This window comes from Pavona decussata, unplaced genomic scaffold, assembly GCF_977016875.1.
Source record: "Pavona decussata unplaced genomic scaffold, jaPavDecu1.1 SCAFFOLD_93, whole genome shotgun sequence".
Classification (NCBI taxonomy): Eukaryota; Metazoa; Cnidaria; class Anthozoa; order Scleractinia; family Agariciidae; genus Pavona; species Pavona decussata.
The window spans coordinates 2,319,591-2,344,522 of record NW_028145510.1 but is presented as its reverse complement, the minus strand read 5'-3'; the positions used below and the strand labels follow the sequence as shown (position 1 = coordinate 2,344,522).

Below are 24,932 nucleotides of genomic sequence, written 5' to 3'. Positions count from 1 at the left end.
CATGGAAAAGGTGCCAGAACATGACTCCATCACATGGTGCTCACCACTGGTTGTCCAACCGAAACCAAAAAAACCCAACGACATCCGTGTCAGCCTTGACTTAAGAGTACTGAATAAGTCCATGGAGCGCACAAGACAAGTACAAGCGCCTATCACAGAGGACTTCATCACCACTTTCAAAGATTGCAAAGTCTTCAGTAAACTTGACATGAACCACGGATACCACCAGTTCTCACTAGACGAAGAATCAAGAAAACTCATGACATTCTCAAGTCCATGGGGTAACTATCGTTACAAGCGACTCGCGTTTGGAGGTGTCAACAGCCAAGATTTATTTGATGCTGAAATGAGCAAGATTATCTCGGGAATACCAAGAGTCCTTAACAACCGAGACGATATCATGATTGGCGGAACCAACTGGGATGACCACAATACCAACTTAGCAGCTTTACTTCAACGACTGAAGCTCCACAACCTTACCCTACGTAAGGAGAAGTGTGAATTTGGAAAATCAACCATCGACTTTCATGGGCACCTGTTCACTGCCGAAGGATTGAAGCCCAGTCCCAGTAAAGTCAAAGCTGTCAGCGAATGCAACCCACCGAAATCTAAAGAAGAGCTTGTGTCATTCTTGCAAATGATGGCCTATCTATCACGTTACATCAGCAACTTTTCCAGCCGCTGCGAACCGTTGAGAAGACTCACAAAGAAGGAACACAGCTTTGAATGGACCGAAGCTCAGCAAACTGCTTTCGAAGATCTGAAGACTGCAATTACTTCAGCACCAGTTCTCATCCCATACAAGCCAGGTCGAGAAACCATGGTCATATGCGATGGCAGCCCAACTGGCCTTGGAGGTGGCTTGTTCCAAAAGACTGAACATGGTTACCAACCAGTCCACTTTGTTAGCAGATCATTAACAGACACCGAGAAACGGTACTCTCAAATAGAACGAGAAGCACTGGCTGCAGAGTTTACCACCACCAGGCTACACATGTATCTACTTGGAGCACAGCACTTTCAGTTAGCAACTGACCACAAACCGCTCCTCCCACTCTTCAATAATCCAACTGCAAAGCTACCACCAAGAATAGAGCGAATAGTGATGAAGATGCAGAACCTAGACTTCACTGCAGTACATATACCGGGGAAATCCGATATGACTGACTACCTTTCCCGACACCCATTACCAGAGGTCCAGCAAACAAAACATGAAGGCTACGTCAAAGCAGTCATTGACGCAGACCACGCGATAGTCATGGACACTATCCGATCAGCAAGTAAAGAAGACAAAGTGCTGCAGAAGTTGAAGATAGCACTTGAAACAGGGAAATGGAATAGAAACGATCCAGACCTGATACCATACTACGACGTAAGAGCAGACATTTACGAATCCGAAGGAGTCCTGCTGAGGCTCAACAGGATTATCCCACCAGAATCACTGCGAGACAAGATTGTCAGCATTGCTCACAAACAGGGACACTTAGGCATTTCAAAAACAAAAGAACTTCTCAGACGGAAGTATTGGTTTCCCAACATGAACAAACGCATCGACGATATTGTTAGCACATGCTTCAGCTGCCAAGTGACCACCAACACTCAGCACACTGAACCCGCCAAGATGACGGAACTGCCAGAACGACCGTGGAACACCGTCGAGGCAGACTTCTGTGGCCCATTTCCTAATGGCGAATATGTACTCGTTGTAACCGACCAGTACTCAAGATACCCAGAAGCAGAGTTCATCAGCTCAACATCTATCAAACCAGTCCGAAGAAAACTGAAGAAGATGTTCGCCACACATGGGGTACCACAGACAGTGCAAACCGATAATGGACCGCCATTTAACTCAAAAGAGTTCCAGACACTTGCAACAGAAATGGGATTCAGTCACAAGAAGATCACACCCAAACATCCGAAAGCTCAAGGCCAAGTCGAAGGTTTTAACAAGCTCGTAAACAAGATAGCGACAATCGCAAAACAGGAAGGGATAGATGTACGCGAAGCAACCTACGACATGCTCCAAACATACAGGGATACACCACACCCAGCAACCAGGAAGACACCCTATGAGCTAATGATGAACAGAGAGATCCGGACGAAACTTGAACACTTCCCATCATCCATACCAACACAGGATCAAGAAGTCAGAGTCAACGACCGAAACTACAAAGAACGAATCAAGCAATACCACGACAAGCGATACCGAGCGACGGAACTGCACCTAGACATCGGGCAAGCAGTCATCGTAAAGCGAGACAAGAAACGAAAAGCTGAGACGCCGTACGAACCGCACATATATGTCGTGACCCAGGTGAAGGGATCAACCATCATCGCCAAGAGGTTAACTGATGGCAAAAGTATTTGCCGAGACAAATCAAAATTCAGACGTCTCAAAAGCAATACCAGCAACACCGATTCCAACGAAAGGGAAACAGGAACGCAACCTCAAACACAGATACCACCTGCATATCTCCCACAACCACCAGCAATAGCAGCACAGAGGGTGGATGCAGCTAGCAACGATGCAGAACATAACCAGGCCGCACCGGAACCACTCAGGCGATCCAACAGAAGGCCTAGATCAGTCTTCGAAGGACACTTAAGAGATTTTGAACAATGACAATTAGAATTTGAGAAACACGTGAGAGAATAGCTAAGAATTAGGACACCGATCGGACATTGGACATAAACTGTTACTGTTATGTAATCGCACGAATCATTTATGATTATATTTTAGTAATAAGAGATCTTGGTCGATTATTTTTACATTCACGATTTGTACAGGAATGTACTGAAAAGGGAGGAATGTAGTAATATGATAGTGCATGATTATGCAATACATGATACGTATCACATGATTACTGTAAGCAGAAAGCACATGGTATAATACAGTGAGTTAAACGGATGTCTGTGTCTTCACTCGTGTCTTCAATTATATAAAGAACCCTTCGGTTACTACAATGAGAGTCACGTGAACAAGCATCTTTGCCAACATGGCGGAGATCGAAGCTAAAATCAGCACGGAGATCGAGCAATGGAAACCTGTAAAAGATGACAAGCTTGTTGCTGATTGGTCATCACATCGCCTAACTACAGCAGCAGAGGCATGAAGGAAAAACATGGCAGGAAATTTCCACTGAAATGGTAATCAAGCTTTCAAGTTTAACCCATGATGTTGTTGTGCTGCTCCTGCGACGCCTCTTTATCCTCCGTAAAAAAATTAAGGTAAACAAAGCAAGTTTCAATTTTCGCCGCTTCAGTGGAATAGGCGCCATCTTGGTTTTGGATGACTCGGCCCCAAGCCTCAACGCGGTTAGTCGCGACAAAAAATTGGCTAGTGTGCGGCAAGCTGGTGGCCCGAAAAATGTTAACCTGATTTGGCCCTGACAAAATAATCTGCTAGTTCTATGACAAAAAAGCAACTAGTGTGCGACAGCCACAAAGAACGCCAGGTTCGGGCAAAGTATTGTGAAAAAATCTCTCCAACCCAAAAGCGCTTACCACCAAATTCCGCCATCAGGATACCACGGGTGAGGAATGATTGACAATCAAGTAATTGGTTTGCTGATTGGATAAGTGCGCTGGTAAGGAAGGTTTGAAGCTCACTTGAGATCGCACTTCGGCTCTTTGAAGTTTCGGCGTTTCCTGGGCAACTAAGTGTGATGAGCCAAGTAAAACGACACGCCGGCGTGAAGTGCACTTGAAGTGAACTTCAAGTTCTTAGTGTGAGCCCATATTTATGACATGTTATACGCTGGCTTCTGATTTGTGACTTGTCAGTTATGACTGACACGTGATATCATCCCTTGTGATTGGTTGACTGTCACTATCGTTTGATCCCCCAAGGTTTTTGATGCCTCGCAACCAGCCGAGGACCCAAAAAATGGAGGAAACTAGTTGAAGTGGTTGACCCCCACGTGATCAAGGTCTAAACTCCGTCAACAAAGATAGACGGCAAAAATTAGAAGAAAATTACTCAACTAAACGTGAATTCCTCGGTGGAAATATTGACAATAATGGTTGACATTGGCTTGAATTCGGTTTAAAAGATCGATTTTTTTTAAACGCGAAAATGGAACACTTTTTGGCGGTAGTTGGTCGCAAACAAATGAATTCAGTAATATATATATATACAGGTTTTTACAATTATTATTCATACTATGGATTACTCAAACGCGTAAATGTATTGTATTAATGAAAAAGGATTCCCCTCAGCGCAGTAATAGCTAGCTACAAGTGCGTGTTTGCAGGATTATAAACATTTCCATAATATCACGAAAAGTGCATTGCAAATGTGGTCACCGGGAACAAGTAGGATTAATAGCTTTGGTATAATAATGTGATAGAAATAAAGACAAATAAAATAAATTGGTCTGCGTCTCGCTTCCTTTTATTAACACTTTGAACGGGATTTGTCTCAAAGCGGAGATGCCACGGTTTTCACCGTCTTATGTCTATATAACAACTAGAAGTATATTAAATCAGTCGTCTTGTCCTAGTTCTACATGTAATACCTCAAAAAACTGGAATCCTGTTTATTGCCTTTAAGTATTGAAACAAGCCAAGCCTAAGCTATCGAGGAATAATAATTATCGATGAGCTTATAATAGTTTTACACTGATGCTTATACCCCAAAAAACTACGTATTGATTAAATCCTGTCGTCTATTGCCTTTCCGGCCATGCATGGAATAATCCAAGCCAAAGCTATCCTAAGCATTATCAATGAGTTTATAATAGTGATCTTTGTTAATCTGGCATGCCCCTTTTCTTCCCCAATAAAATGAAATATTATGATAAATTTTCGTGCCTATTGTGGGATCGTGAAGAGCTTTACAAAGCTGACACAACCAAAAGGTGTGCTTGACGATCTTATATTTGTTTTTCCACTTGAAATATTGGTTATAGGCCGTGTCGTTCTTGTCCAGGTATTTTAGATAATCTGCCAGAGCCTTAATAGAGCCAAAGTCTGCCACGTTGATGTAGGAACCAGGAATTACCTCCTCGGGGCTATAACGTGAGCCGCCATAAACTACGGGAACCAATCCTCGTTCCAGTGAATTTCTCAAATACTTTTCTGTGATATAATCGATACACAGACTATTCTCAAATGCCAAGTAAAACTTGTGTCGTTTGATCTCTTCATCACAGCCATTTTCCAAGTTAAAAGGACAAACGAAAGTGTTATTTGATTCAAATTGATTTGCGCATTTTCCAAAGAAACTGATGTTAATGTATTTCATGAGAGCGCGAACAAGGTCAAATCTTTGTCCCCCACAGTGATTACTGACGCCGAAGAGGGCCAACTTGTCTTTACCATTCGCATGATTCACTTCACCTTCCATGGATTGCAGATTGATGGTTGGGGATGAGTCTTGAACGCGATCTGCTGTTCCAGTTAGTTCGCTCTCCTCTTTCAAGGGAGCATAGGATCCGTACGGGACGAAAAAGTCGGAATCTCGTCTATATGTTGCAGTCCAGTTAAAGAAATTATTTAATGATGGAAACAATGGCATATTTCCCGGACTTTCTTTTGTGTAAAAGACCCATCTTTGTTCCAAGCACCGCTTACTTATTGATAATATTTCCTCAACAGTATGCTCCCTTAGTTGTAACCAGAAATTGTGTACTAGTACTGCATCGCTGATAGGAAGCAACTTTTTATCAAAAGTGGTCTGACATCTGGCTTCTTCGCAAGGAGTGCCATCCCAATCCGCAAACGTGTAATTCTTCGCTTCTTCAGAATTTCTCGGTCCCCACGGCTCGTAAGCTGGGGGTGGGCCGTACACCAGAATCAACTTTGGTCGCTGAAACCGTTGCTTGAGGTCTAGTTGATTGTTGTAAAATATTCTAACAACAAGAAGAGCAACTAGAATCACGCAACAAGTAAATCGGACATTTCTTTTGGGCCACCTAAAAAGCCTAAGCAAGGAGAAGCGTGAGAGCATTTTGTGAGAATCACTTGCAAATGTCGGCTTGTAAATGAAGTATGTTGCCCGAAGGCTACGAAAGAAGAATATTCACATCATGTTTGTGGTATACAAGAAGATAAATGGTCTTCAAGTAGTGGCGTATGGAAATGACCCCTATTCAGTGAACTCTTTAAACGAGAAATGTTGGTAACCTTTCAATATATAAAGGAACACGGCGTATTTAATAATAAGTGAAAGTTTTATTTAGGATTGCTGATAATTTTTATTCTTCAGTTTACAATTTCTGTTGCATTTTTTCATCGACGATATCTGTTACTTCGGAGATTTTTAGAAATCATTTTACATGTCACTACAAACGTTTGTGTTCATTGTTGCAGTTAAATAATTAAAGCAAAGAATAATAAATTTTTTTGTAATGTATAAAATATACCAAATAGATAGGGCCTTCACATGGTGATGATGTATGTAGTAGTGATACGGGAAGTCGCGGGAAATACGAGAATTTTTTTCGTGCGAGCGGTAAAAGGCTTTATTGTTTCCGAACGAGGCCCCTACGGCTCCTCGTTGGGAAAAAACATTCACCTCCCACCTGGCCCGTACAAAATTTTTCGTGATTTGTCGACTTCCCGTATTACTACTAGGAAACGAAAGAGACCGCCAACAACCGGGGCAAACCGCCTTAAAGCGGTCAAGAATTTTCGAGCAATTGGAAGAACTATAAAAAACCAGGAAAGATTTATTGCTGCGCAACAATTCGGCGTCATCATGACTCCATTATCAAGAGACTAGTTAAATAGCATGCAAATACATGCTATACATTCGCATGCGTAAACCAACACTGAACGTGCAAACGGATTCGATCGGCCGTTCATTGTAATTTATGCTTCTCTTGTACCTTTCCTCATTTGCATGCTATTTATCTAGTCTCTTAATAAAAGAGTCACTATGACCCTGAAACGTCGAGCAGCAATAAATCTTTCCTGTTTTTTATAGCGGAGCTCCGCACGCCGGAGGCAGGCGCGCGGAGCCCCATTGATAAGAGATTTTGGTAAACCCATGTATGCGAAAAATTTTGGTTATGGCGTCACTGTCCGTCCGGCGTACGTACGTCCACCCCTCTATGTAAGCCATCGGTGAAATGTCACACTCAACCTCTGCGGCAACCGCGTTTTCTCGGCGGGAAGTGGGATGGCTTACTTCTTTTAGAAAACAAACGAGAAATTTAAATAACACTGATTTCTTGTATTCGTTGAATATGTTGTCAAACTACATATGTCGAGAAAGCAGGCGACTAATAAGCAAATTTGAGCCCCGAGAGCGACGAACAAACAGGCGAAATGTCACTTGAAAACAAACATGTGGTGAGCTGGGTGAGTAAGCAACTCGCAAGTCGCATAGAAATTAAATGCATTTTTGCAGGCAACTGTCGGTAATTTTCCATATTTATTTCCAAATTATACACAAATACTTAAATCGTTGCCATACAACAAATGTTCGTGGATAAATTCATTTTGAACATTCACAGAGCTATTCACAGAGTTATGTTTTGTGTTGGACTTGTGTAATTTATTTGCAGGGCACATTTGTAAACACGCAGTAAACGTTTAAATATTTCGGACCAGAACCAAACATTATTTTTCCTGTATTCTCCTTTTGTTAACGTTTACTTATAGACTTGAATTATTTCTGTAGGAGAAATATTCACAGAGTTATGTGTTGTTTTGAACATTTTGTGTTGGGCTTCTCTAATTCATTCGCTATTCGCAGCGCATAAGTTTTGTAAACACGCGGCTCTAATTTTAAATTAAAGCGCTCACTGAAATATTTCGGGCCACAACCAAACATTATTTTTCGTGTATTTTCCGTTTGTTAATGTTTACTTAGAGACTAGAATTATTTCTGTAAGAGAAATATTCACAGAGTCATGAATTGTTTTGAACATTTTGTGCTGGACTTGTGTAATTCATTCGCCATTCGCAGCGCATAAGTTTTGTAAAGACGTCCTAATTTTAAGCGCTCACTGAAATAATTCGGACCACAACCAAACACTATTTTTTCCTGTATTCTCCGTTTGTTAACGTTTACTCAGAGCTAAGAATTATTTCTGTAAGAGAAATATTTACAGAGTTATGGATTGTTTTGAACATTTTGTGTTAGGCTTCTCTAATTCATTCGCCATTCGCGGCGCATAAGTTTTGTAAATACGCGGCTCTAATTTTAAATTAAAGCGCTCACTGAAATATTTCGGGCCACAACCAAACGTTATTTTTCCTGTATTCTTTACTTAAATTTTAGTTAGATACTTGAATTATTTCTTTAGGAGAAATATTCCTTGAGTCATTAATTGTTTTGAACATTTTGTGCTCGTCATTCGCAGTGCATATTTGTAAACAGTACGCCCTGATTTTAAAGTAAACGTTCAAATATTTGAACCATAACCAAACAATATTTTTCCTTTATTTCTTTTTTTGTAACGTTTATAATGAGATTATAAATATTTCTGTGCGAGGAATATTTACAAAGTAATAAATTTTGAAACAAATATTTTATTTTAATCCAAGCGGCCAAATTCCACGCGTGGAAACATAACGTGGCAGCCAAATTTTCTTTATTGTACGCATTTCAAACTTTACACAAATGCATTAATAGTTTCCACAAGAGAAATATTTGAGAGAGAGCGTAATTTTTTCACCTACAAGTGTTTTATGCTCTCGAACGTCATTGGAATTCAGCGATGTGATCTCGCACGATCAACAAGAACAGCTTATGGTTCAAAACATTTTCCGCTGACGCGTAAAAAGTTTGCTTTATAATGCACTTAAGATACATATAACTCAAGAGAGGATGAAGAATTTGTAACGTTATTACGTTCATACAATAAGAAGAGTAGTATGTATATAAATGCTATTAAAAAGGAATTGTGGAGCTCCTCTTTTAGGCTTGGCTAAATATATATATTATGCCTTTGCTTCAGCAAATCCCTGCTGATCAATTGAAGAAATGTGCGCGAAAGGCATACTGGTCAAATGGCCGGACACGTGCAAATGTCTGAAGAGGCCCTGGCGAATCAGCTACTGACTCATGATCCGCGCTTTATCGCCGAATTGCTTTCATTGGAGGGAGAGGCGCCGTGGCAGCCAGCGGGTGATGGGCACGATGGCGAGGAGCCGGCGCAAAATACACAAAAAGGCCACATTACAGTGCCCCGCTTGTTTGAAACATTGGCTGACGACCTACAAGCTCAGGCTTAATATTATAAGGCAGCTAAGGAGGGCAAAAGGGATGAATACGTTTCGCCCAAACAGCTGGAAGCCCTTTTCTAACGGCGCTATGAAGAACACCCAGAGCCCGACTTTCGCCAAAAAATTCCCAACGTTTTTGTGGAAGACCGCTTCGTGGGAGCTGAGCTAAGCAAGACAGAGGGCGCGTCGGACTGCGCTTCACTTTGTGACATTACCTGAACAACCTGAATACCTACCTGACGGCCAAAATTATCGGAAACATCCGAAAAGATGTGCGCACCTCGTTTTACATCCGTTACGGTTATTCGTACGTTCTGCGCAACATCGAGAATCCAGAGTATCTGATAAGCTGGTTCAACCCACCCATTGGGTCTCCCTGGTTTCACAGTCTGAAAAAGGCGGAAAATGGATGTCCGCGCAAAAAGCTAGGCGCCGATTTTTTTAAATGATTTGTTCACATAGTTTGCATAAAAATGGAAGTTACCTCCCAAAGGAGAAAACTCTTATTGTTCCTGTACACCAACATGGCCGCCATCACGTCTCATACAAGCCATCAGTAATGTCCTTTAATGATTTTAAATCAAAAAAGCGCCAAATTTCTTTTCGGCAAAAATGTCACTGTAGTATATGTCATGAGCAGTTAATTCCTTTTTTTTAATTTTTAGGCTTGTAAATGATCATAGTTTATTTCTTCTTTATTGTTCTTTTCTCGACGTCTACAGCTGCTCTGTAAATCCGAGATTTAAATAAAGGTAATGTATATGTAAGAAAGGAATAAACTGCATTTGCCACAAGGCAAATGGTTGGCAAGCCGGGGAAGGAGAATTCCTTTGAACAATCCACCACAACGTGTCGCCACCGTCAAAACGAAGTCATTGGCGTTGCACTCTCAACTGTCAGTGGATTTGTTCGCAATCTTGTATTGACGTCAATCTATACAACGAAATTAAAATCTATCTTGTTATTGGTGTCTTTCTAGCGGAGCGCATGCTACGTTTTCGAGTTATGAACATTTAAGAAATACTTATATATCAAATTTTAGTCGACTGAGTCGTCCTCATCCTGCTGTGAATTTATAGTTCTAAAGCCCGCCGCACACCACAAGCCGATTTTTTGTTGGCCTACGAAAAATCTTCACTTGTCGGCTAGTGTGCGATGAATTCAGTCAAGTCTGCGACAAGATCGAAGCTAAAATCAGCACGGAGATCGAGCAATGGAAACCTGTAAAAGATGACAAGCTTGTTGCTGATTGGTCATCACATCGCCTAACTACAGCAACAGAGGCATGAAGGAAAAAGCATGGCAGGAAATTGCCACTGAAATGGTTATCAAGCTTTTAAGTTTAACCTATGATGTTGTTGCGCTACTCTTGCGACGCCTCTTTATCCTCCGTAGAAAAGTCAAGGTAAACAAAGCAAGTTTCAATTTTCGCCACGTCAGTGGAATAGGCGCCATCTTGGTTTTGGATGACTCGGCACAAAGCCTCAACGCGGTTAGTCGCGACAAAAAATTGGCTAGTGTGCGGCAAGCTGATGGCTCGACAAATTTTAACCTGATTTGACCTTGACAAAATAATCTGCTAGTTCTACGACAAAAAAATCGGCTAGTGTGCGACAGCCAGAAAGAACGCCATGTTCGGTCAAAGTATTGTGAAAAAATCTCTCCAACCCAAAAGCGCTTACCACCAAATTCCGCCATCAGGTTACCACGGGCGAGGAATGATTGACAATCAAGTGATTGGTTTGCTGATTGGATAAGTGCGCTGGTAAGGAAGGTTTGAAGCTCACTTGAGATCGCACTTCGGCTCTTTGAAGTTTCGGCGTTTCCTGGGCAACCGTTGAAGTGTGATGAGCCAAGTAAAACGACACCCCGGCGTGAAGTGCACTTGAAGTGAACTTGAAATTCTTAGTGTGAGCCCATATTTATGACATGTTATACGCTTGCTTCTGATTTGTGACTTGTAAGTTATGACTGACGCGGGATATCATCCCTTGTGATTGGTTGACTGTCACTATCGTTTGATCCCCCAAGGTTTTTGATGCCTCGCAACCAGCCGAGGACCCAAAAAATGGAGGAAACTAGTTGAAGTGGTTGACCCCCACGTGATCAAGGTCTAAACTCCGTCAACAAAGATAGACGGCAAAAATTAGAAAGAAAATTACTCAAGTAAACGTGAAGTCCTCGCTGGAAATATTGACAATAATGGTTGACATTAAGTTTTAATTCGGTTTAAAAGATCGATTTTTTTTAAAGCGAAATGGAACACTTTTTAGCGGAAGTTGGTTGCAAACAAATGAATTCAGTCATATACAGGTTTTTACAATTATTATTCATACTTTGCCGCGAAAATGTATTGTATTTTAGCCTTCCCCTCAGCGCAGTAATAGGTACAAGTGCGTGTTTTTGCGAGATTGTAAACAGTTCATAATATCGCGAAAAGTCCATTTCAAATGTGGACACCAGGAAAGAGTAGGATCAATAGCTATGGTATAATAATGTACTAGAAGTAAAATAAATGGGTCTGCGTCTCGCTTCCTTTTTTTAACACTTTGAACGGGATTTGCCTCAAAGCAGGGATGCCGCGGTATATCCCGTGCAATGTACATATTACAAATAGAAGTACATTAAATCACTCGCCTTGTCCTAGTTTTACATGTAATACCTCAAAAAAACTATGTATTGATGAAATCCTGTTCATTGCCTTTAAGTCAGCCAAGCCAAAGCTATCCAAGCATAATGATTATTGATGAATTTATAATAGTTTACACTGATGCTTATACCCCAAAAAACTGCGTATTGATTATTGAATCCTGTCCATTGCCTTTCCATGCATGGAATAATCCAAGCCAAAGCTATCCTACGCATTATCGATGAGTTTATAATAGTGATCTTTGTTAATCTGGCATGGTCCTTTCACTCCCCAATAACGTGAAATATTATGATAAATTTTCGTGCCTATTGTGGGATCGTGAAGAGCTTTACAAAGCTGACACAACCAAAACGTGTGCTTGACAATCTTATATTTGTTTTTCCACTTGAAATATTGGTTATAGGCCGTGTCGTTCTTGTCCAGGTATTTTAGATAATCTGCCAGAGCCTTAATGGAGCCAAAGTCTGCCACGTTGATGTAGGAACCGGGAATTACTTCCTCGGGGCTGTAACGTGAGGCGCCATAAACTACGGGAACCAATCCTCGTTCCAGTGAATTTCTCCAATACTTTTCCGTGATATAATCGATACACAGACTATTTTCGAATGCCAAGTAAAACTTGTGTCGTTTGATCTCTTCATCACAGCCATTTTCCAAGTTAAAAGGACAAACGAAAGTGTTATTTGATTCAAATTGATTTGCGCATTTTCCAAAGAAACTGATGTTAATGTATTTCATGAGAGCGCGAACAAGTTCAAATCTTTGTCCACCACAGTGATTACTGACGCCGAAGAGGGCCAACTTGTCTTTACCATTCGCATGATTCACTTCACCTTCCATGGATTGCAGATTGATGGTTTGGGATGAGTCTTATTGCCGTCTGCTGTTCCAGTTAGTTCGCTCTGCTCTTTCAAGGGAGCATAGGATCCGTACGGGACGAAAAAGTCGGAATCTCGTCTATATGTTGCAGTCCAGTTAAAGAAACCATTTAATTGTGGAGACAATGGATAATTTCCCGAACTTTCTTTTGTGTAAAAGACCCATCTTTGTTCCAATGGCCGCTTACTTATTGACGATATTTCTTCAAAAGCATGCTTCTTTATTTTTAACCAAAAATTGTGTACTAGTACTGCATCGCTGATAGGAAGCATGTTTTTATCAAAAGTGATCTGACATCTTGTTTCTTCGCAAGGAGTGCCATCCCAATCCGCAAACTTGTAATTCTTCGCTTCCTCAGAATTTCTCGATACCCACGGCTCGTAAGCTGGGGGTGAGCCGTACACAAGAATCAACTTTGGTCGCTGAAGCCGTTGCTTGAGGTCTAGTTGATTGTTGTAAAATATTCTAACAACAAGAAGAGCAACTAGAATCACGCAACAAGTAAATCGGACATGTCTTTTTGGCCACCTAAAAAGCCTTAGAAAGGAGAAGCGTGAGAGCATTTTGTGAGCATCACTTGCAAATGTCGGCTTGTAAATGAAAATTGTTGCCCGAAGGCTTATACGAAAGAAGAATATTCACATCATGTTTTTGAAATACAAGAAGGTAAATGGTTTTCAAGAAGTGGCGTATGGAAATTACCCCTATTCAGTGAACTCTCTTAGTACTACCTGACAGTACCTGACAAACGAGAAATATTGGTAACCTTTCAATGTATAAAGGAACACGGCGTATTTAAAGGGGAAGTATCACGGGGTTTTTGACCTCCTTTGTTAAAAGTGGTGAAATAAGGCTAAATTCACTAAATAATTCTAGAACAACGAGAGGAGAGAAATCAACTCAATTCTTGACAGGAACATTTCGTACTCTGTTCTAGCGCATTTTTGAAACAAAAATACGAAAACTTGAAAAGCATTAGCCTAACATTTTTCAAGTTTCAATCCATACCGGCCTACTCTGTCTCTAGCCGGAGGCACAGTAATCGACAGTTTTATTGCACTGGGGTGATAATTTTTAACAAAACTAGACAATTATTTTGTTGTTTCTGTTGTCAGACAGACATTTTTGAGTTTTGAAATGACATCAAGTTTTCGTGATACTTCCAGGTGAAAGTTTTATTTAGGATTACTGATAATTTTTATTCTTCAGTTTACAATTTCAGTTGCATTTTTTTATCGACAATAGCTGTTACTTCGGAGATATTTATAAATCATTTTACATGTCACAACAAACATTTGTGTTCATTTTTGCAGTTAAATAATTAAAGCAAAGAATAATAGAATGCAGAACTTTGGAAATTTTTTTTCCAAGTTTGATAACCTTTCAAGTAAAGGAACACGGCGAATTTAATCATAGGTGAAAGTTTTATTTAGGATTGCTGATAATTTTTATACTTCAGGTTACGATTTCAGTTGCATTTTTCCACCGACGATCCCTGTTACTCTGGAGATATTTTTAAATCATTACACACGCAGTGCATCGGTGGGCCGATACTGATTTGAAATACTCGATATCATAGACACCAGGTATCGTTGAAAAAGATCAATACGTGGGAGAAGTAGTAGGGAGCTTAAGCAACGACGACGACAACGGCAACGACAACGCCGCAAAACAATAGGTTTAATGAGCAAAAAAAATCGCACTGCACGTGCGTTTTACATTTTGGTACATTTCTTTGCCGTCCTGTGCAAAACAACAACGTGAAATGACCACATTTAAGGTTTTGTCGAGAACGTCAACGGACGACGGTGAATTTTTCATTTTCTTTGTTAACTTGTACGCCACTCCTACCAATTTGATTCCTGGATAGTTCTCCAGTTTTGTAAAAGTTGAGCGAGTTGAAATAAACGCTAAGTAGCACAAATGAAATAAAGTTATATTTTCAGGTGACGTTTTGGTTGCCGTTGTCGTTGCTTAAGCTCCCTGTTTCGATACTCTCTACTTGGCCACTCACTTCAGTCACCTGTTTTAGTGCCCCAAACCAACATTTTTCCGTTTGTGTATGTGCTATTGCAGTGTGTTTGAGGGAAGTAAAAGGCTTGTAATTAAGGTAGCTATGTTCCGTGAAGACAAGAAATGTCTCACGCCAATGTGGAGATACCGTATTTATTGGGATTATAATTCGATCTGAGTAAAAAGAAAAATATCGTTGGCACTCGGCCTTACAACGCTCAAATATAACAACAGGATAAAAGAAATGAAACAAACAAAGAAAACTTACTTCTGTAACTCCACATTTAACGCTGTCAGTCCAACGTTAATTCATCCAGGTTAGCTCAATATTTCAAAGGTGTAACATTGCTTCCGCGCAACAGGTTAGCTCAAAACAAAACATTAAGAGATACAAAAGTTTACAATGTAAATGTTCATCCGACAACCATTGGGTTTGTTTCGGTGGTTGACGAAGCTGCCCGAGTTTTTACCAACCAATCACGGCGCGTAGTAATGGAAAACCAAAGCAGCCCCTTTCTACTTTCGGCACACGATTGAAAACCACTCAAATGTGCGTGTAAACTAATGACCGTTGTTTAGTCTTGTTTGGGGTGTTTAATATTTGCAAGAAAAAAACCAATTGCGATTTCTGGGATTTTTTTTTCCAACCGTATTTTGGGGGTTTTCCGAGTAAATTGTGAACACCTTTGTAATTTCAACCTGTCGCCTGCAGAATAAAACTCAGACCGCAAACAAAAGGGGTTTCTCTAAGTTTCCATCTTCAACCAGAATGAAAACAGCCTCCCTGCAGACTCTCTTTTGGCTCGTAACGCAATCTTTCCTGGAGGAAGATTGCGTGACGAGCCAAAAGAGCGTCTGCAAGGGAGGCTAAGGCGTAAGATTATCGATAGTCCAGGACACCAAGGGCATTATGACACAATACAGCTGTAGTCATATTTAATGTATGCCAGACCAAACGATGCTCTACTTAGCTCTCAAAATCCGGAGGGTATTTGCTATTCACCTCCTCGCATTTTACTGGATTTTGCGTGCATCATTTTTCACCAGTTTCCCACAAATAAAGCGTCTAATTGGGGCTGCCTGTTCACTTGTTTGGTATTTACCAGCTAAAGACAATTATTCACCTCAATGTAGATATTAACCTTGCCGGTAAATAAAGGAGTATTAATTTTGGTTTGATTCGTTTCCATTCTCCCACCGATGTAGCTCCAAAGTTGTTTTAGAAACTAACACTCTTATCTATTTTGGTGAAGAGTAAATTAGGGGACAGCTTGAGTTGGTAAAAAACGGGCTTGGAAAAGAGAAGTATGCTTGAAAATCCATTTTGCTGCAAAATCAGCTCTATTTTGGCATACAAAGTGGATTATAATGAGAGAAACACAGTTCTATGTTGTTTTATATGACCTAGAGGATAATATAAGAAGAACTAGCCCATTTCTCCAAAAACCTGAATTATCAAGGAGAACAATTTAATTTGTATTCTTGTCTGTTTTAGCACAATTAAACAAAAGAAATTACCCAAGCCTCAAATCCTCTTTTGTGGGAATTACTTAAATAAAAGAAAAAGTAATATCTTAATTCTTTGAAAATAAGCCTCTAGGCCAAAAACTAAGAACGAAACTTTCTTTCTCACAAAATGTCCTGTTTGCATGCCAAAAAGGAGCTGATTTGGAGCAAGCCACATTTCAAGCCCAAATATGCACAAAATGTTATGTTCCTCTGAACCCAAGCCCTTCAATAGAGTCAATGGAGAGATTTAGAAATATTACACTTCCAGCAAATGGCAGAAATGACCACTTGACCATGTTTATCCTTCATTTGCCTCCTTGTTGATTTTAGCTTGTCAGTAAAACTGAATTTGACAAATTTTGCATTAGAATTAAAGGCCAGAATTATTATGTGCTATTCTCACCAGACCTATGTACTCGTTTTGTCAAAAAAAGATGAATGCAAATCTCACGTTTGCCGCTTGCTTAATCTCTCTAATAATACAGTGTATCTGTTGTGGTTCAATTTTGCCCTTGGTTTAAATTTTATTTTCCATTGTTTCAAACTTATTATCACACATTACCATGCCCAAGAACAACAGGAAGATAAAATTTAAACCAAAGATAAATTTGAACCACAACATATCTACTACCATTTGAGTGAATAACTGTTAATTATTGCCTGTGTTGGGCCAGCAAATGTTTCAAAGCCTGGACGGAAATGTTTAACCTAGGCACAAGTAAATGAAGGAATCTTTCAAGCATAGCAGCATTGCAACATTTCAAGGCTTCACAAACAGAATACAGTCAAGTGTCGCCTTGTAGACATCTCGCTATTACGGGGACCCCAATAATATGGACAGCAGATAAATACCCGACACAAATAAATTACAGATGTTTGAGTGAAATAAATTCCTGCTATTAAAGGAAACCTCCACTTTTGAAATAAATTAACGTTAAATCATTGAAAATACAATCTAATTTTAAATTTTGTTGGAAAACATGGAAATAATATTTCTGTGTCGGAGAAAACAGAATTTCATTATCGCCTATTTTTCATTTTAAATTTCCCAGGCGCCGACATCTTGGATTTCATGACGTAATAGGGTTGCTCTATTGTTTCACACAAAAGAAGTTTTGCTTACTAACAATAGTGGCAACCATATGACGTCATAAAATCCAACATGGCGGCGCCCAGGAAATTTAAAATCGAAAATAGGCGATAATCATATCTAATTTTGAGCACACTTGAATGACACTTCTGCTTTTTAAACTAAAATTTAGAATTTAGACAATATTTCCGACAATTTACCGTCAATTTGTTGTCGGAGTGGAGGTTCCCTTTAAGGACTGTCGCCATTAAGGGCGCTAAGCTTGCGGTGCCGAGGGTGTCCGCAATAAATGGAGTTGATTGTACATCTCAAAGGTTGAAATGTAAACAGAAAACTGGCCCTACACACACGCTGACATTGTCAAAAACAACCTCAAGGCAAAAACGATAGGCTGTTGAAACTGTGCAGAATGCAAAAAACAAAAACAAAAAAAAAAACAGTCCTAATTTATCAAAATCCTCCTACTGAAGTAGCAAAAATCTTTCAATTATTCAAGGGCTTCCTGCAAAAGGGATGTAAATAGTTTTTTGGTAATTTTGGTAATTTTTGCAGGATCTTACTAAAATTAATCTTCACATATGGACAAGTTTGTTCTGACATGAAGAATGTTGTTCCCCAATCAGTGATTTTTTAGCTACCTTTTTTGGCTTTGTGCGGACTCAATTTTTTGGCCCCGTTTTGCTCAAAAACAAAGCAAACAAACAGAAAAGAAAAACAAAAAAATCACAGAACAACATTCTTCACATCAAAACAAGGCCGTAAAAAAATATAATAGTGATCGAGATCCAGCAAAAAAAAAATCAACATTTCACCCAAAAAGCAATATATGCCCCTTTTGTGAGAAGCATTTTCAATTGAAATCAGGAATACTGGTTAATCCTACAATGTATAAAAACACATAATATTTTCTGTAATGTGGATATAAATTGCTCGTTAATTGATCACCCTGAGCAATTATCAGGAGAATGAGGTGCTAGTTAAACTGTCCACTGTCTCATTCTCTGAAGATCGTGTACAAGGTACAGAGTCTAGCGAAGGTCTTCGGTGTCTGTCCCGTTGGAGATGTCGCATACTAGCTAGTTTTTGAGTTTGAAGTTTTACACATTCCAAAATTTCCCTTCCTTGTTGGGTTAGGAACTGAAAATCCCCTTCTCCTGTTTTGCAGCCGCTGAAAATTAAAGCAGAAGGTATAAATCAACTGACTTGACCGAAGGTCACCTTGTCACCAAGGTCCGAAGATCTGGAATTCCCTTCCTGTTACAATCACTTCTCTGTCAAGTTTTCCCAACTTTAAGAAAAAACCGCTAGAGTTTTTAGAAAAAATAATTACTGAATTGGCAAAGCCGCACACTTGTAGCACTATCTATGTAAGCGTATCATGTACGAGGTGGCCTCAACCATAAGCCTGGTGGTTTCTAGAAGTCACCTCGCCATACATTAAACTATGGATTAATTGTCAATATATTGGGAAAAAGGCAAATAAATGTCAATGTCAAGTAAATTTGGCGAGCAAAGAGGAAAGGAGGGAGGGATGGACAGAGTGACGGAAAGCAAGGAGAGAAGCAAGCAACGAGGGGAATTGATAATCAAATTTCGCCAAAGGGCATACTTAATGAAATTTTGTCAAAATTCACCAAAATTACTATGCATGCATTCTGGCATACACATACATGTAAGTGCGGGAATCTAGCAAGGCTACATTTACAGTAGTTATACTGGTATTGATTTGAGACCAGTATAGTTTTAATTTTTATGTACACATCAGCGCTATAATCTGCTTTTCTTATCCAATCTACTGTGTATAAATACACAATTAGCATGTATCCAACCATATTAAAATCCTTCCGAAACAGATATACTGTAAAATTCCCACACTCAGCTATCTTTTGGCAACAGCTGGTACATGTACAGTGTAAATAAAAGGCCTACACACACCCCTGTAATATTAGCTGTGAAAATCTTGATATGGATCCAAAATGGATCCATTATAGTTCAATGCTTTGGTTACAAGTCAAATCTCACCTTGCTGCCTGAACTGTTAAAACTTTGTCTAAGTCCTGAAGGTGTGAGAGTCTTTGCAGTCGAAATCTTGGAAGATGGTCCAACTCCCATTCTAACACTCTTTCTCCTGTTTTTGCACTATGAAGGCATAAATATTCTTTGCGAACAGTCATGAGATAGTTCCCTGTAAGTTCAAGTCTATCTGAGTCCTCAGTAGGAATCACATTTACTTCATAAAGTCCTTTAAACAAAAAAACAGATGAGGTACATTGTAATTAGGGATTAATGTTACAAATGATTTACCACAAAATTCCAAGTATGAGGGGTCACAGAAAGGTTCCACCCCCTCCCCCCACCCCCACCCTACCCCCAAAAATGCCCACACAAATCTTGACTACACAAAAACAATGTATGGAATTTTTTCCCAAATTGAAGCTTAATTATCTCTGAAAAATGTGTGGTAACCCCTAATTTTCTTTATGGATTCCAATAACCCTTGCCAAGATTTCACAAAACTGCACAAAAATATCTCTGTTTTAGCAGGCACTGCTGTTAAGAAACCCGACTTTCTCAGACCATCTCAAGATGCGCAGAACGTATGCGCAGTAGCACAAGTAGGCACCGTCCTTAGGGTCCAACATTTTTTCCAGAGTTTGAGAAGTTTTGGGCTCAGAGTGGACCACTGAATGAAGGGTCCAACTAACAAAGTAAACAGGCTGCCAACCCCAAATCTGACATGTATAACACTATGTACGTATTAGACACTCACCATAAATATCTCCAGCTTGAACAGATGGGTATAACTTTGGCTCAGGAAGAACAAGTTCTTTAATAAGTTGAATCCATTCAAGAGTCTCTTTCTCAGTATCAGCACACAAAAAAAGTTTGATTTCTACTCCCACAAGTAAGAAACTATAATTATGAGTTCTTGAGTGAGCTTTTGAAACAGAAGTTAAATCCTCTAGTGATATACTTGTGCGATGCTTTCCTTCTGAGCAAGCCTTCTCCGTGAGGTAGTACTCTAAACGAGCTTGTCCACGAGGAGACTTCCGCCTCAAAACAAACCATTTTCTTTTCCAAATCTACAACAAATACACAGGATCTTTATGTTACATCAATTCAGCTAAATTATTCTTTATGTTACATCAATTCAGCTAAATTATTCTGGTCTGATGCATGATGCATGTACAGTACTCTTAGATAATATCGATTCCTCAAGGTCACTAAATCCGTTATGTTCAAAGTTCAGTGTCATGCCATACTGAACACATGATCACTATGTACAGGTGTATGAACATTACATAACACCAAGACATAACATTTTCAGATACAGGATCTACCAAACTATAACATAAAGTGGAATCCCTATTTTACAATCGTCGATCTAATGATACTCCTAATTTAACGATCAACATTCTGTGTCCCGGCAAAAGTTAATTATAAATCAGGAGTTCGTTTACAACGACATCCCGATTTACTGTCCCCTTGCCATATTGTAAAATCGAGGTTCCACTGTACATTATTTTGTATTATTTGCACACACCAGATTAATGGGATGATGACATGCACAATGTGGCTCAAGATCAACCTCTTTTTGCTGTCTTTTGTCATCACTTGGCACAAAACACTCTTGAACGTTTTCAACATTGCATCAGTGTTAAGTGGATCTCTAAATCACAGCCCAATACATATATTCACCCTAAATGCATGTAAATTTCCTTCACATGGAAAGTAAGAAGTTGTGATTTTTTTCAAATTATAACTGTTGCACATGTTTTTGCTGATTCATTCTGATATGTTTTTTTTTCTGAAACATACAGGTTTTTGTCAACATGGCATTCAGAGATGCTCTCAAATATTTAATTATCGATATCATCTGCGTATATCTAAATCATAGCTCAATACAGCTTGACTCTAAATATCTAGATTTCGTCCACACAGAAGGAATAAAATTATTGTGAAGTTTGCAAGGCAACCATGATTACTCTATATTATTATGTCTTTTTTGTCTTGCGCGAGTAATCCCTTTGTTCTATTAGCTAGACTTGAGTCATTCTATTTTTAATTAGTAACAACAGGCTGACGCAGACGGAATCACTTAAAATAGGCCAACCATGCTACTCAAAAAAACAGACGTCTGGGCTCATTCAAAACAACAAACATGTGCATAACTGGACAGTTGCCAAACTTAAAACAAACTTCGCAAACCAGCTGTGGGTCAGGATTAAACAACAATCTAGCCCACCTGCTAGAGACCTGCTAACACTAAACTATACAACTTACGCCTCACAAACAGGAGTGTTACTAACAATATATTGGCTGTGGTCGCATTAGACATGTCAACACCGGCATTTAATTTGAATTCTAGTGTTTTAAAAACTTCACAGGAATGATTAACAATTCAATATAGGTCAAAATCAATGGAATCTGATATAAACACCAGTGTCTGCGAAAAAACCTCTGATAGGACTGCTACCAGTACAGTGTTTCAAATGATTGAAATTGGCACTGTACATTCAAATTGAAAGCTCTATTACTTCCTTACAAAAAAAGGAAATTCCCTTTAATTTCATTTTTTGCTTTTTCTTGAGAGTCTGGTGTTAAAACATATCTTAAGCCACCAGACATATATATGCCCTAGTCAATAAATTAGTGCCTTTTCTCCTAAGCCACCTGTCTGCCAATCGCAATTGATATTGTTAGAGTCGAGTATGTTGGACGTTGATCAATCATTGCCAACCACACAATAAGGTTTCGGTTATACGTGTAGTGGAAATAAATATAATGGCCACTAGACAGACAGAAAGGTTACAAAAAACTGCTATATGAAAACAACCGGAGGTAAAATGACATTGAAAAAATAGCTCTTACGAATAAACACACGTTAATTTTGACCAGTGTTTAATTTTCGGTTTTAGTTTGTTTGTTCGAAGTTGTTTTGAGCCCCCCGTGTCGTGGGAACGAAATTAGGATATTACTGACAATATAACTTTAGCTTAATTAAATCCTGCGTAAATTTTTTTGCTTATGCAGTCAAATCAATCAAAATAGATACCAGTTTATTCCAAAGCGACACCAAATACGTTTTCGTGCCGAAAGACCGAGGTTTTAAGATTTTTAGTTTGAGGTGGTTAGGAAATGAAAACTAAACGAAACGAAAATATCCATGCATTGACACATTCGATTTATCTTCTTCCTTTGTAAAGAAAAGGGAAAAAAAGCGGCATTTTTTGGCGGCTCCTATTTAAAACGTAACCAATGGTACTTCTTGTACGTAATGAAAGGAAATTTATTGTGTGCCAATATAGATTTATTGCATCCTATTTTTCGATGTTTACATCTTTTTTAGCCATTGTTCATGAACTTACCTGTATATTTCATTCTAACGTAACTGCAGGTCTTAACACGACGCATAAAATTACACCACATTCAACTCAACACAAAGTTTTTCCTGACGAACTGTTACGATAAAATCAGCCCTTTGTTTACGACAAAAAAGCTTACATTCTTAAGGGATACTCCGATATCGATTTAGTAGACGGAATGTCACGGTTTCTCTGGACTTGTTTACAACAATTTGCCATCTTTGAAACGAATAAATAAAATTGTCAGTGAAATCAACGTAGCATAAAATTGATGGAACACTGTGGAGTTTTAAGAGTCAATTTTTAAGGATTCCGGCGGCAAGTTTTCACCGAATAATTTTATAATCTCAATTGATGCAAATGGACAACGACGCGCATTTGCAATTCATGAACGAAATTGACAATTTTGCGTCAAGATTCCAACAATAAAAAAAAATCTTCTTGAAAGTCCTGAAAACTTGGACGTATTAGGCAGTTTTATCAAGCAATTACTACATATACATCAATTATGGCTAAAGCTAGCTGAATATTACGTTTTAAGCTTAATCCGAAAAATGTACAATGCCTTCTAGCAGCTGAACAACTTGTTTACCGGCGAACGCGAGGAGTGAGGGCTGAAATGTTTTCAAGCTTTAGCTGAATCTCGCATATTCCGAGTTCTAACTGCAAGCAGGCATTGCCCAAAACATTTTGTCCGTAACAAGGCAAGTCTCAAATCCCTGAATTCTGCTCAGAAACGACTGTTCTTAAAATAAATCAGAGTAAACAGACTACCATTACTTATGCAGCAGTCATTCATTCGTACGGAGGACGTGAACAGAATTCATTAAAAATAAGCTACGTTTGGCTTAACCAAGAGAAATAGTTTAGTTCTCGAACCATATAAACGACAAGTAAAAATCACAGATATAAAAGAGCTTGCCTTGTGTGTGAGTTTCCTTTGCTTTCGAGGCAACTTCATCTCTAGAAATCCACACTTGACTAAATCCTCAACGTAACTGGCCATGTTAACTTTCATCTTACACGATATTTTCTGCGCTCTCGTCGACCTCTGTTAGATTTCTCAAAAGCGCTTCACCACGACTGAAACCAAGCACCAAAGACGGCGATTTACTGCCTTGAGTCACAGGATTCAAGAAGCTCGACGTTAAACATCCTTAAGCACACGGAAAGAGGCGAAACCTTGGAAAATAGCACTGTTTGTCAACGGGATTGGCTTTGTTTTTCTCGCACGCTGTTTGTGATGTCTCGAGGGTGGAAAGGAGACGCTCGCGCCAATCCCCTCGCGCGCAGTCGATAGCAACAGCGGTCACGCAGTGTGCCCAGAAAAACAACTCAATAAAACCACAAGGTCCAAATACGCGATCTGAAATTTAGCTTTCAACCCCAATAGTGTTTCTTTTCTTTTACCCAGAGCTGGAGACAGACGCAAGCTTTTGAATTCTAAGACCAGCACGCAATGTAACCTCTTTGAATATTCAACACTGAGTGAACTTTGAGCCAAAATCACGCGAGAAATTGTTTATGCTCAAGTGGCTCTTGCAGTACCAAAATATAAACAGATGGATCATGATACAGCGCGTTTCAACATGAACGTTCGAGGTAATTTTCCTTTCGTGTTTGTTGCTTTTCCCGCAGGCGTTTGGCTCGCCCCTTCCTCGAAATTGCAATTTCTTTGAATAACAAATTTGTAAAATAATAAAAATAATAGAACAACATATATATACCAATTCTATTCAGCGGCAAGCTGAAGAAGTAGCGAAACAACGCCTGATATGAGTTCCGGAACTAGCGGACGGAAAATATTTCGCGTTTGGTATTAAATCGCCAGAAGCAAAAAAAGAGGAAAATAATAATTAGATGCATAAGAGGCTTCCTCGAAAATAACGCACTATTTTTGTCTTAATTTTAATAACAGAGAGGAATAAAAAACAACTTCATGTATAGCGAATGGCAGCGTTTCAAATAAGTTCAGGTCGGTATTAAAGCCAATATAGGCTCTGCACGTGCGCACTTTGTTTTCGAGTTGTAAAAAGCACATGTTTGTCATAGTTCATCCGTTGATATTCACATATATGACAGTGCAAAAATAAAAACACATGAAATTACGAAATTAACATTCTCTGCGACAAGAAAACGTCCAGTCTCTCACTTGCGTGAAGTTAATAACGCGATTTTTGAAGTAGCGGTATGTCAAAACAAAGTACTCGAGTCTTATCACCTGGTTAGCCGGGTACTTATGTTCAAG

General features: G+C 39.3%; 3 protein-coding genes across 3 annotated transcripts; all 3 read right to left on the bottom strand.

Moving 5' to 3' along the window:
• Nucleotides 1–4,714: 4,714 nt before the first annotated feature.
• On the bottom strand, nucleotides 4,715–5,972 carry LOC146473579 (alpha-(1,3)-fucosyltransferase 7-like). Its single transcript, XM_085118403.1, has one exon. The coding sequence runs from the start codon at nucleotides 5,948–5,950 to the stop codon at nucleotides 4,715–4,717; it is 1,236 nt and encodes a 411-aa protein (XP_084974529.1). The 5' UTR covers nucleotides 5,951–5,972.
• Nucleotides 5,973–11,944: 5,972 nt separating this feature from the next.
• On the bottom strand, nucleotides 11,945–13,387 carry LOC146473578 (alpha-(1,3)-fucosyltransferase 7-like). Its single transcript, XM_085118402.1, has 2 exons — nucleotides 12,705–13,387; nucleotides 11,945–12,660 (listed from the first exon to the last, which is right to left on the bottom strand). The coding sequence occupies exons 1-2, from the start codon at nucleotides 13,267–13,269 to the stop codon at nucleotides 12,035–12,037; spliced, it is 1,191 nt and encodes a 396-aa protein (XP_084974528.1). The 5' UTR covers nucleotides 13,270–13,387; the 3' UTR covers nucleotides 11,945–12,034.
• A 2,251-nt stretch (nucleotides 13,388–15,638) lies between these two features.
• LOC146473577 (docking protein 2-like) lies at nucleotides 15,639–24,178 on the bottom strand. The gene is made up of 4 exons (XM_085118305.1): nucleotides 23,607–24,178; nucleotides 20,089–20,401; nucleotides 19,341–19,560; nucleotides 15,639–18,486 (listed from the first exon to the last, which is right to left on the bottom strand). Exons 1-4 carry the CDS (start codon nucleotides 23,700–23,702, stop codon nucleotides 18,276–18,278), a joined length of 840 nt encoding a protein of 279 aa, XP_084974431.1. The 5' UTR covers nucleotides 23,703–24,178; the 3' UTR covers nucleotides 15,639–18,275.
• Nucleotides 24,179–24,932: the final 754 nt, after the last annotated feature.

Coding starts and splice junctions, on each gene's coding strand:
- LOC146473579 (XM_085118403.1), bottom strand. CDS start 5,950: ATGCTCTCACGCTTCTCCTTGCTTAGGCTTTTTAGGTGGCCCAAAAGA.
- LOC146473578 (XM_085118402.1), bottom strand. CDS start 13,269: ATGCTCTCACGCTTCTCCTTTCTAAGGCTTTTTAGGTGGCCAAAAAGA. Junction 12,661..12,704: donor ACTAACTGGAACAGCAGACG/GCAATAAGACTC, acceptor AATCCATGGAAG/GTGAAGTGAATCATGCGAAT.
- LOC146473577 (XM_085118305.1), bottom strand. CDS start 23,702: ATGAAAGTTAACATGGCCAGTTACGTTGAGGATTTAGTCAAGTGTGGA. Junction 20,402..23,606: donor AAAGGAAACTCACACACAAG/GCAAGCTCTTTT, acceptor TATTTGTTGTAG/ATTTGGAAAAGAAAATGGTT. Junction 19,561..20,088: donor TCAAGCTGGAGATATTTATG/GTGAGTGTCTAA, acceptor TTTTGTTTAAAG/GACTTTATGAAGTAAATGTG.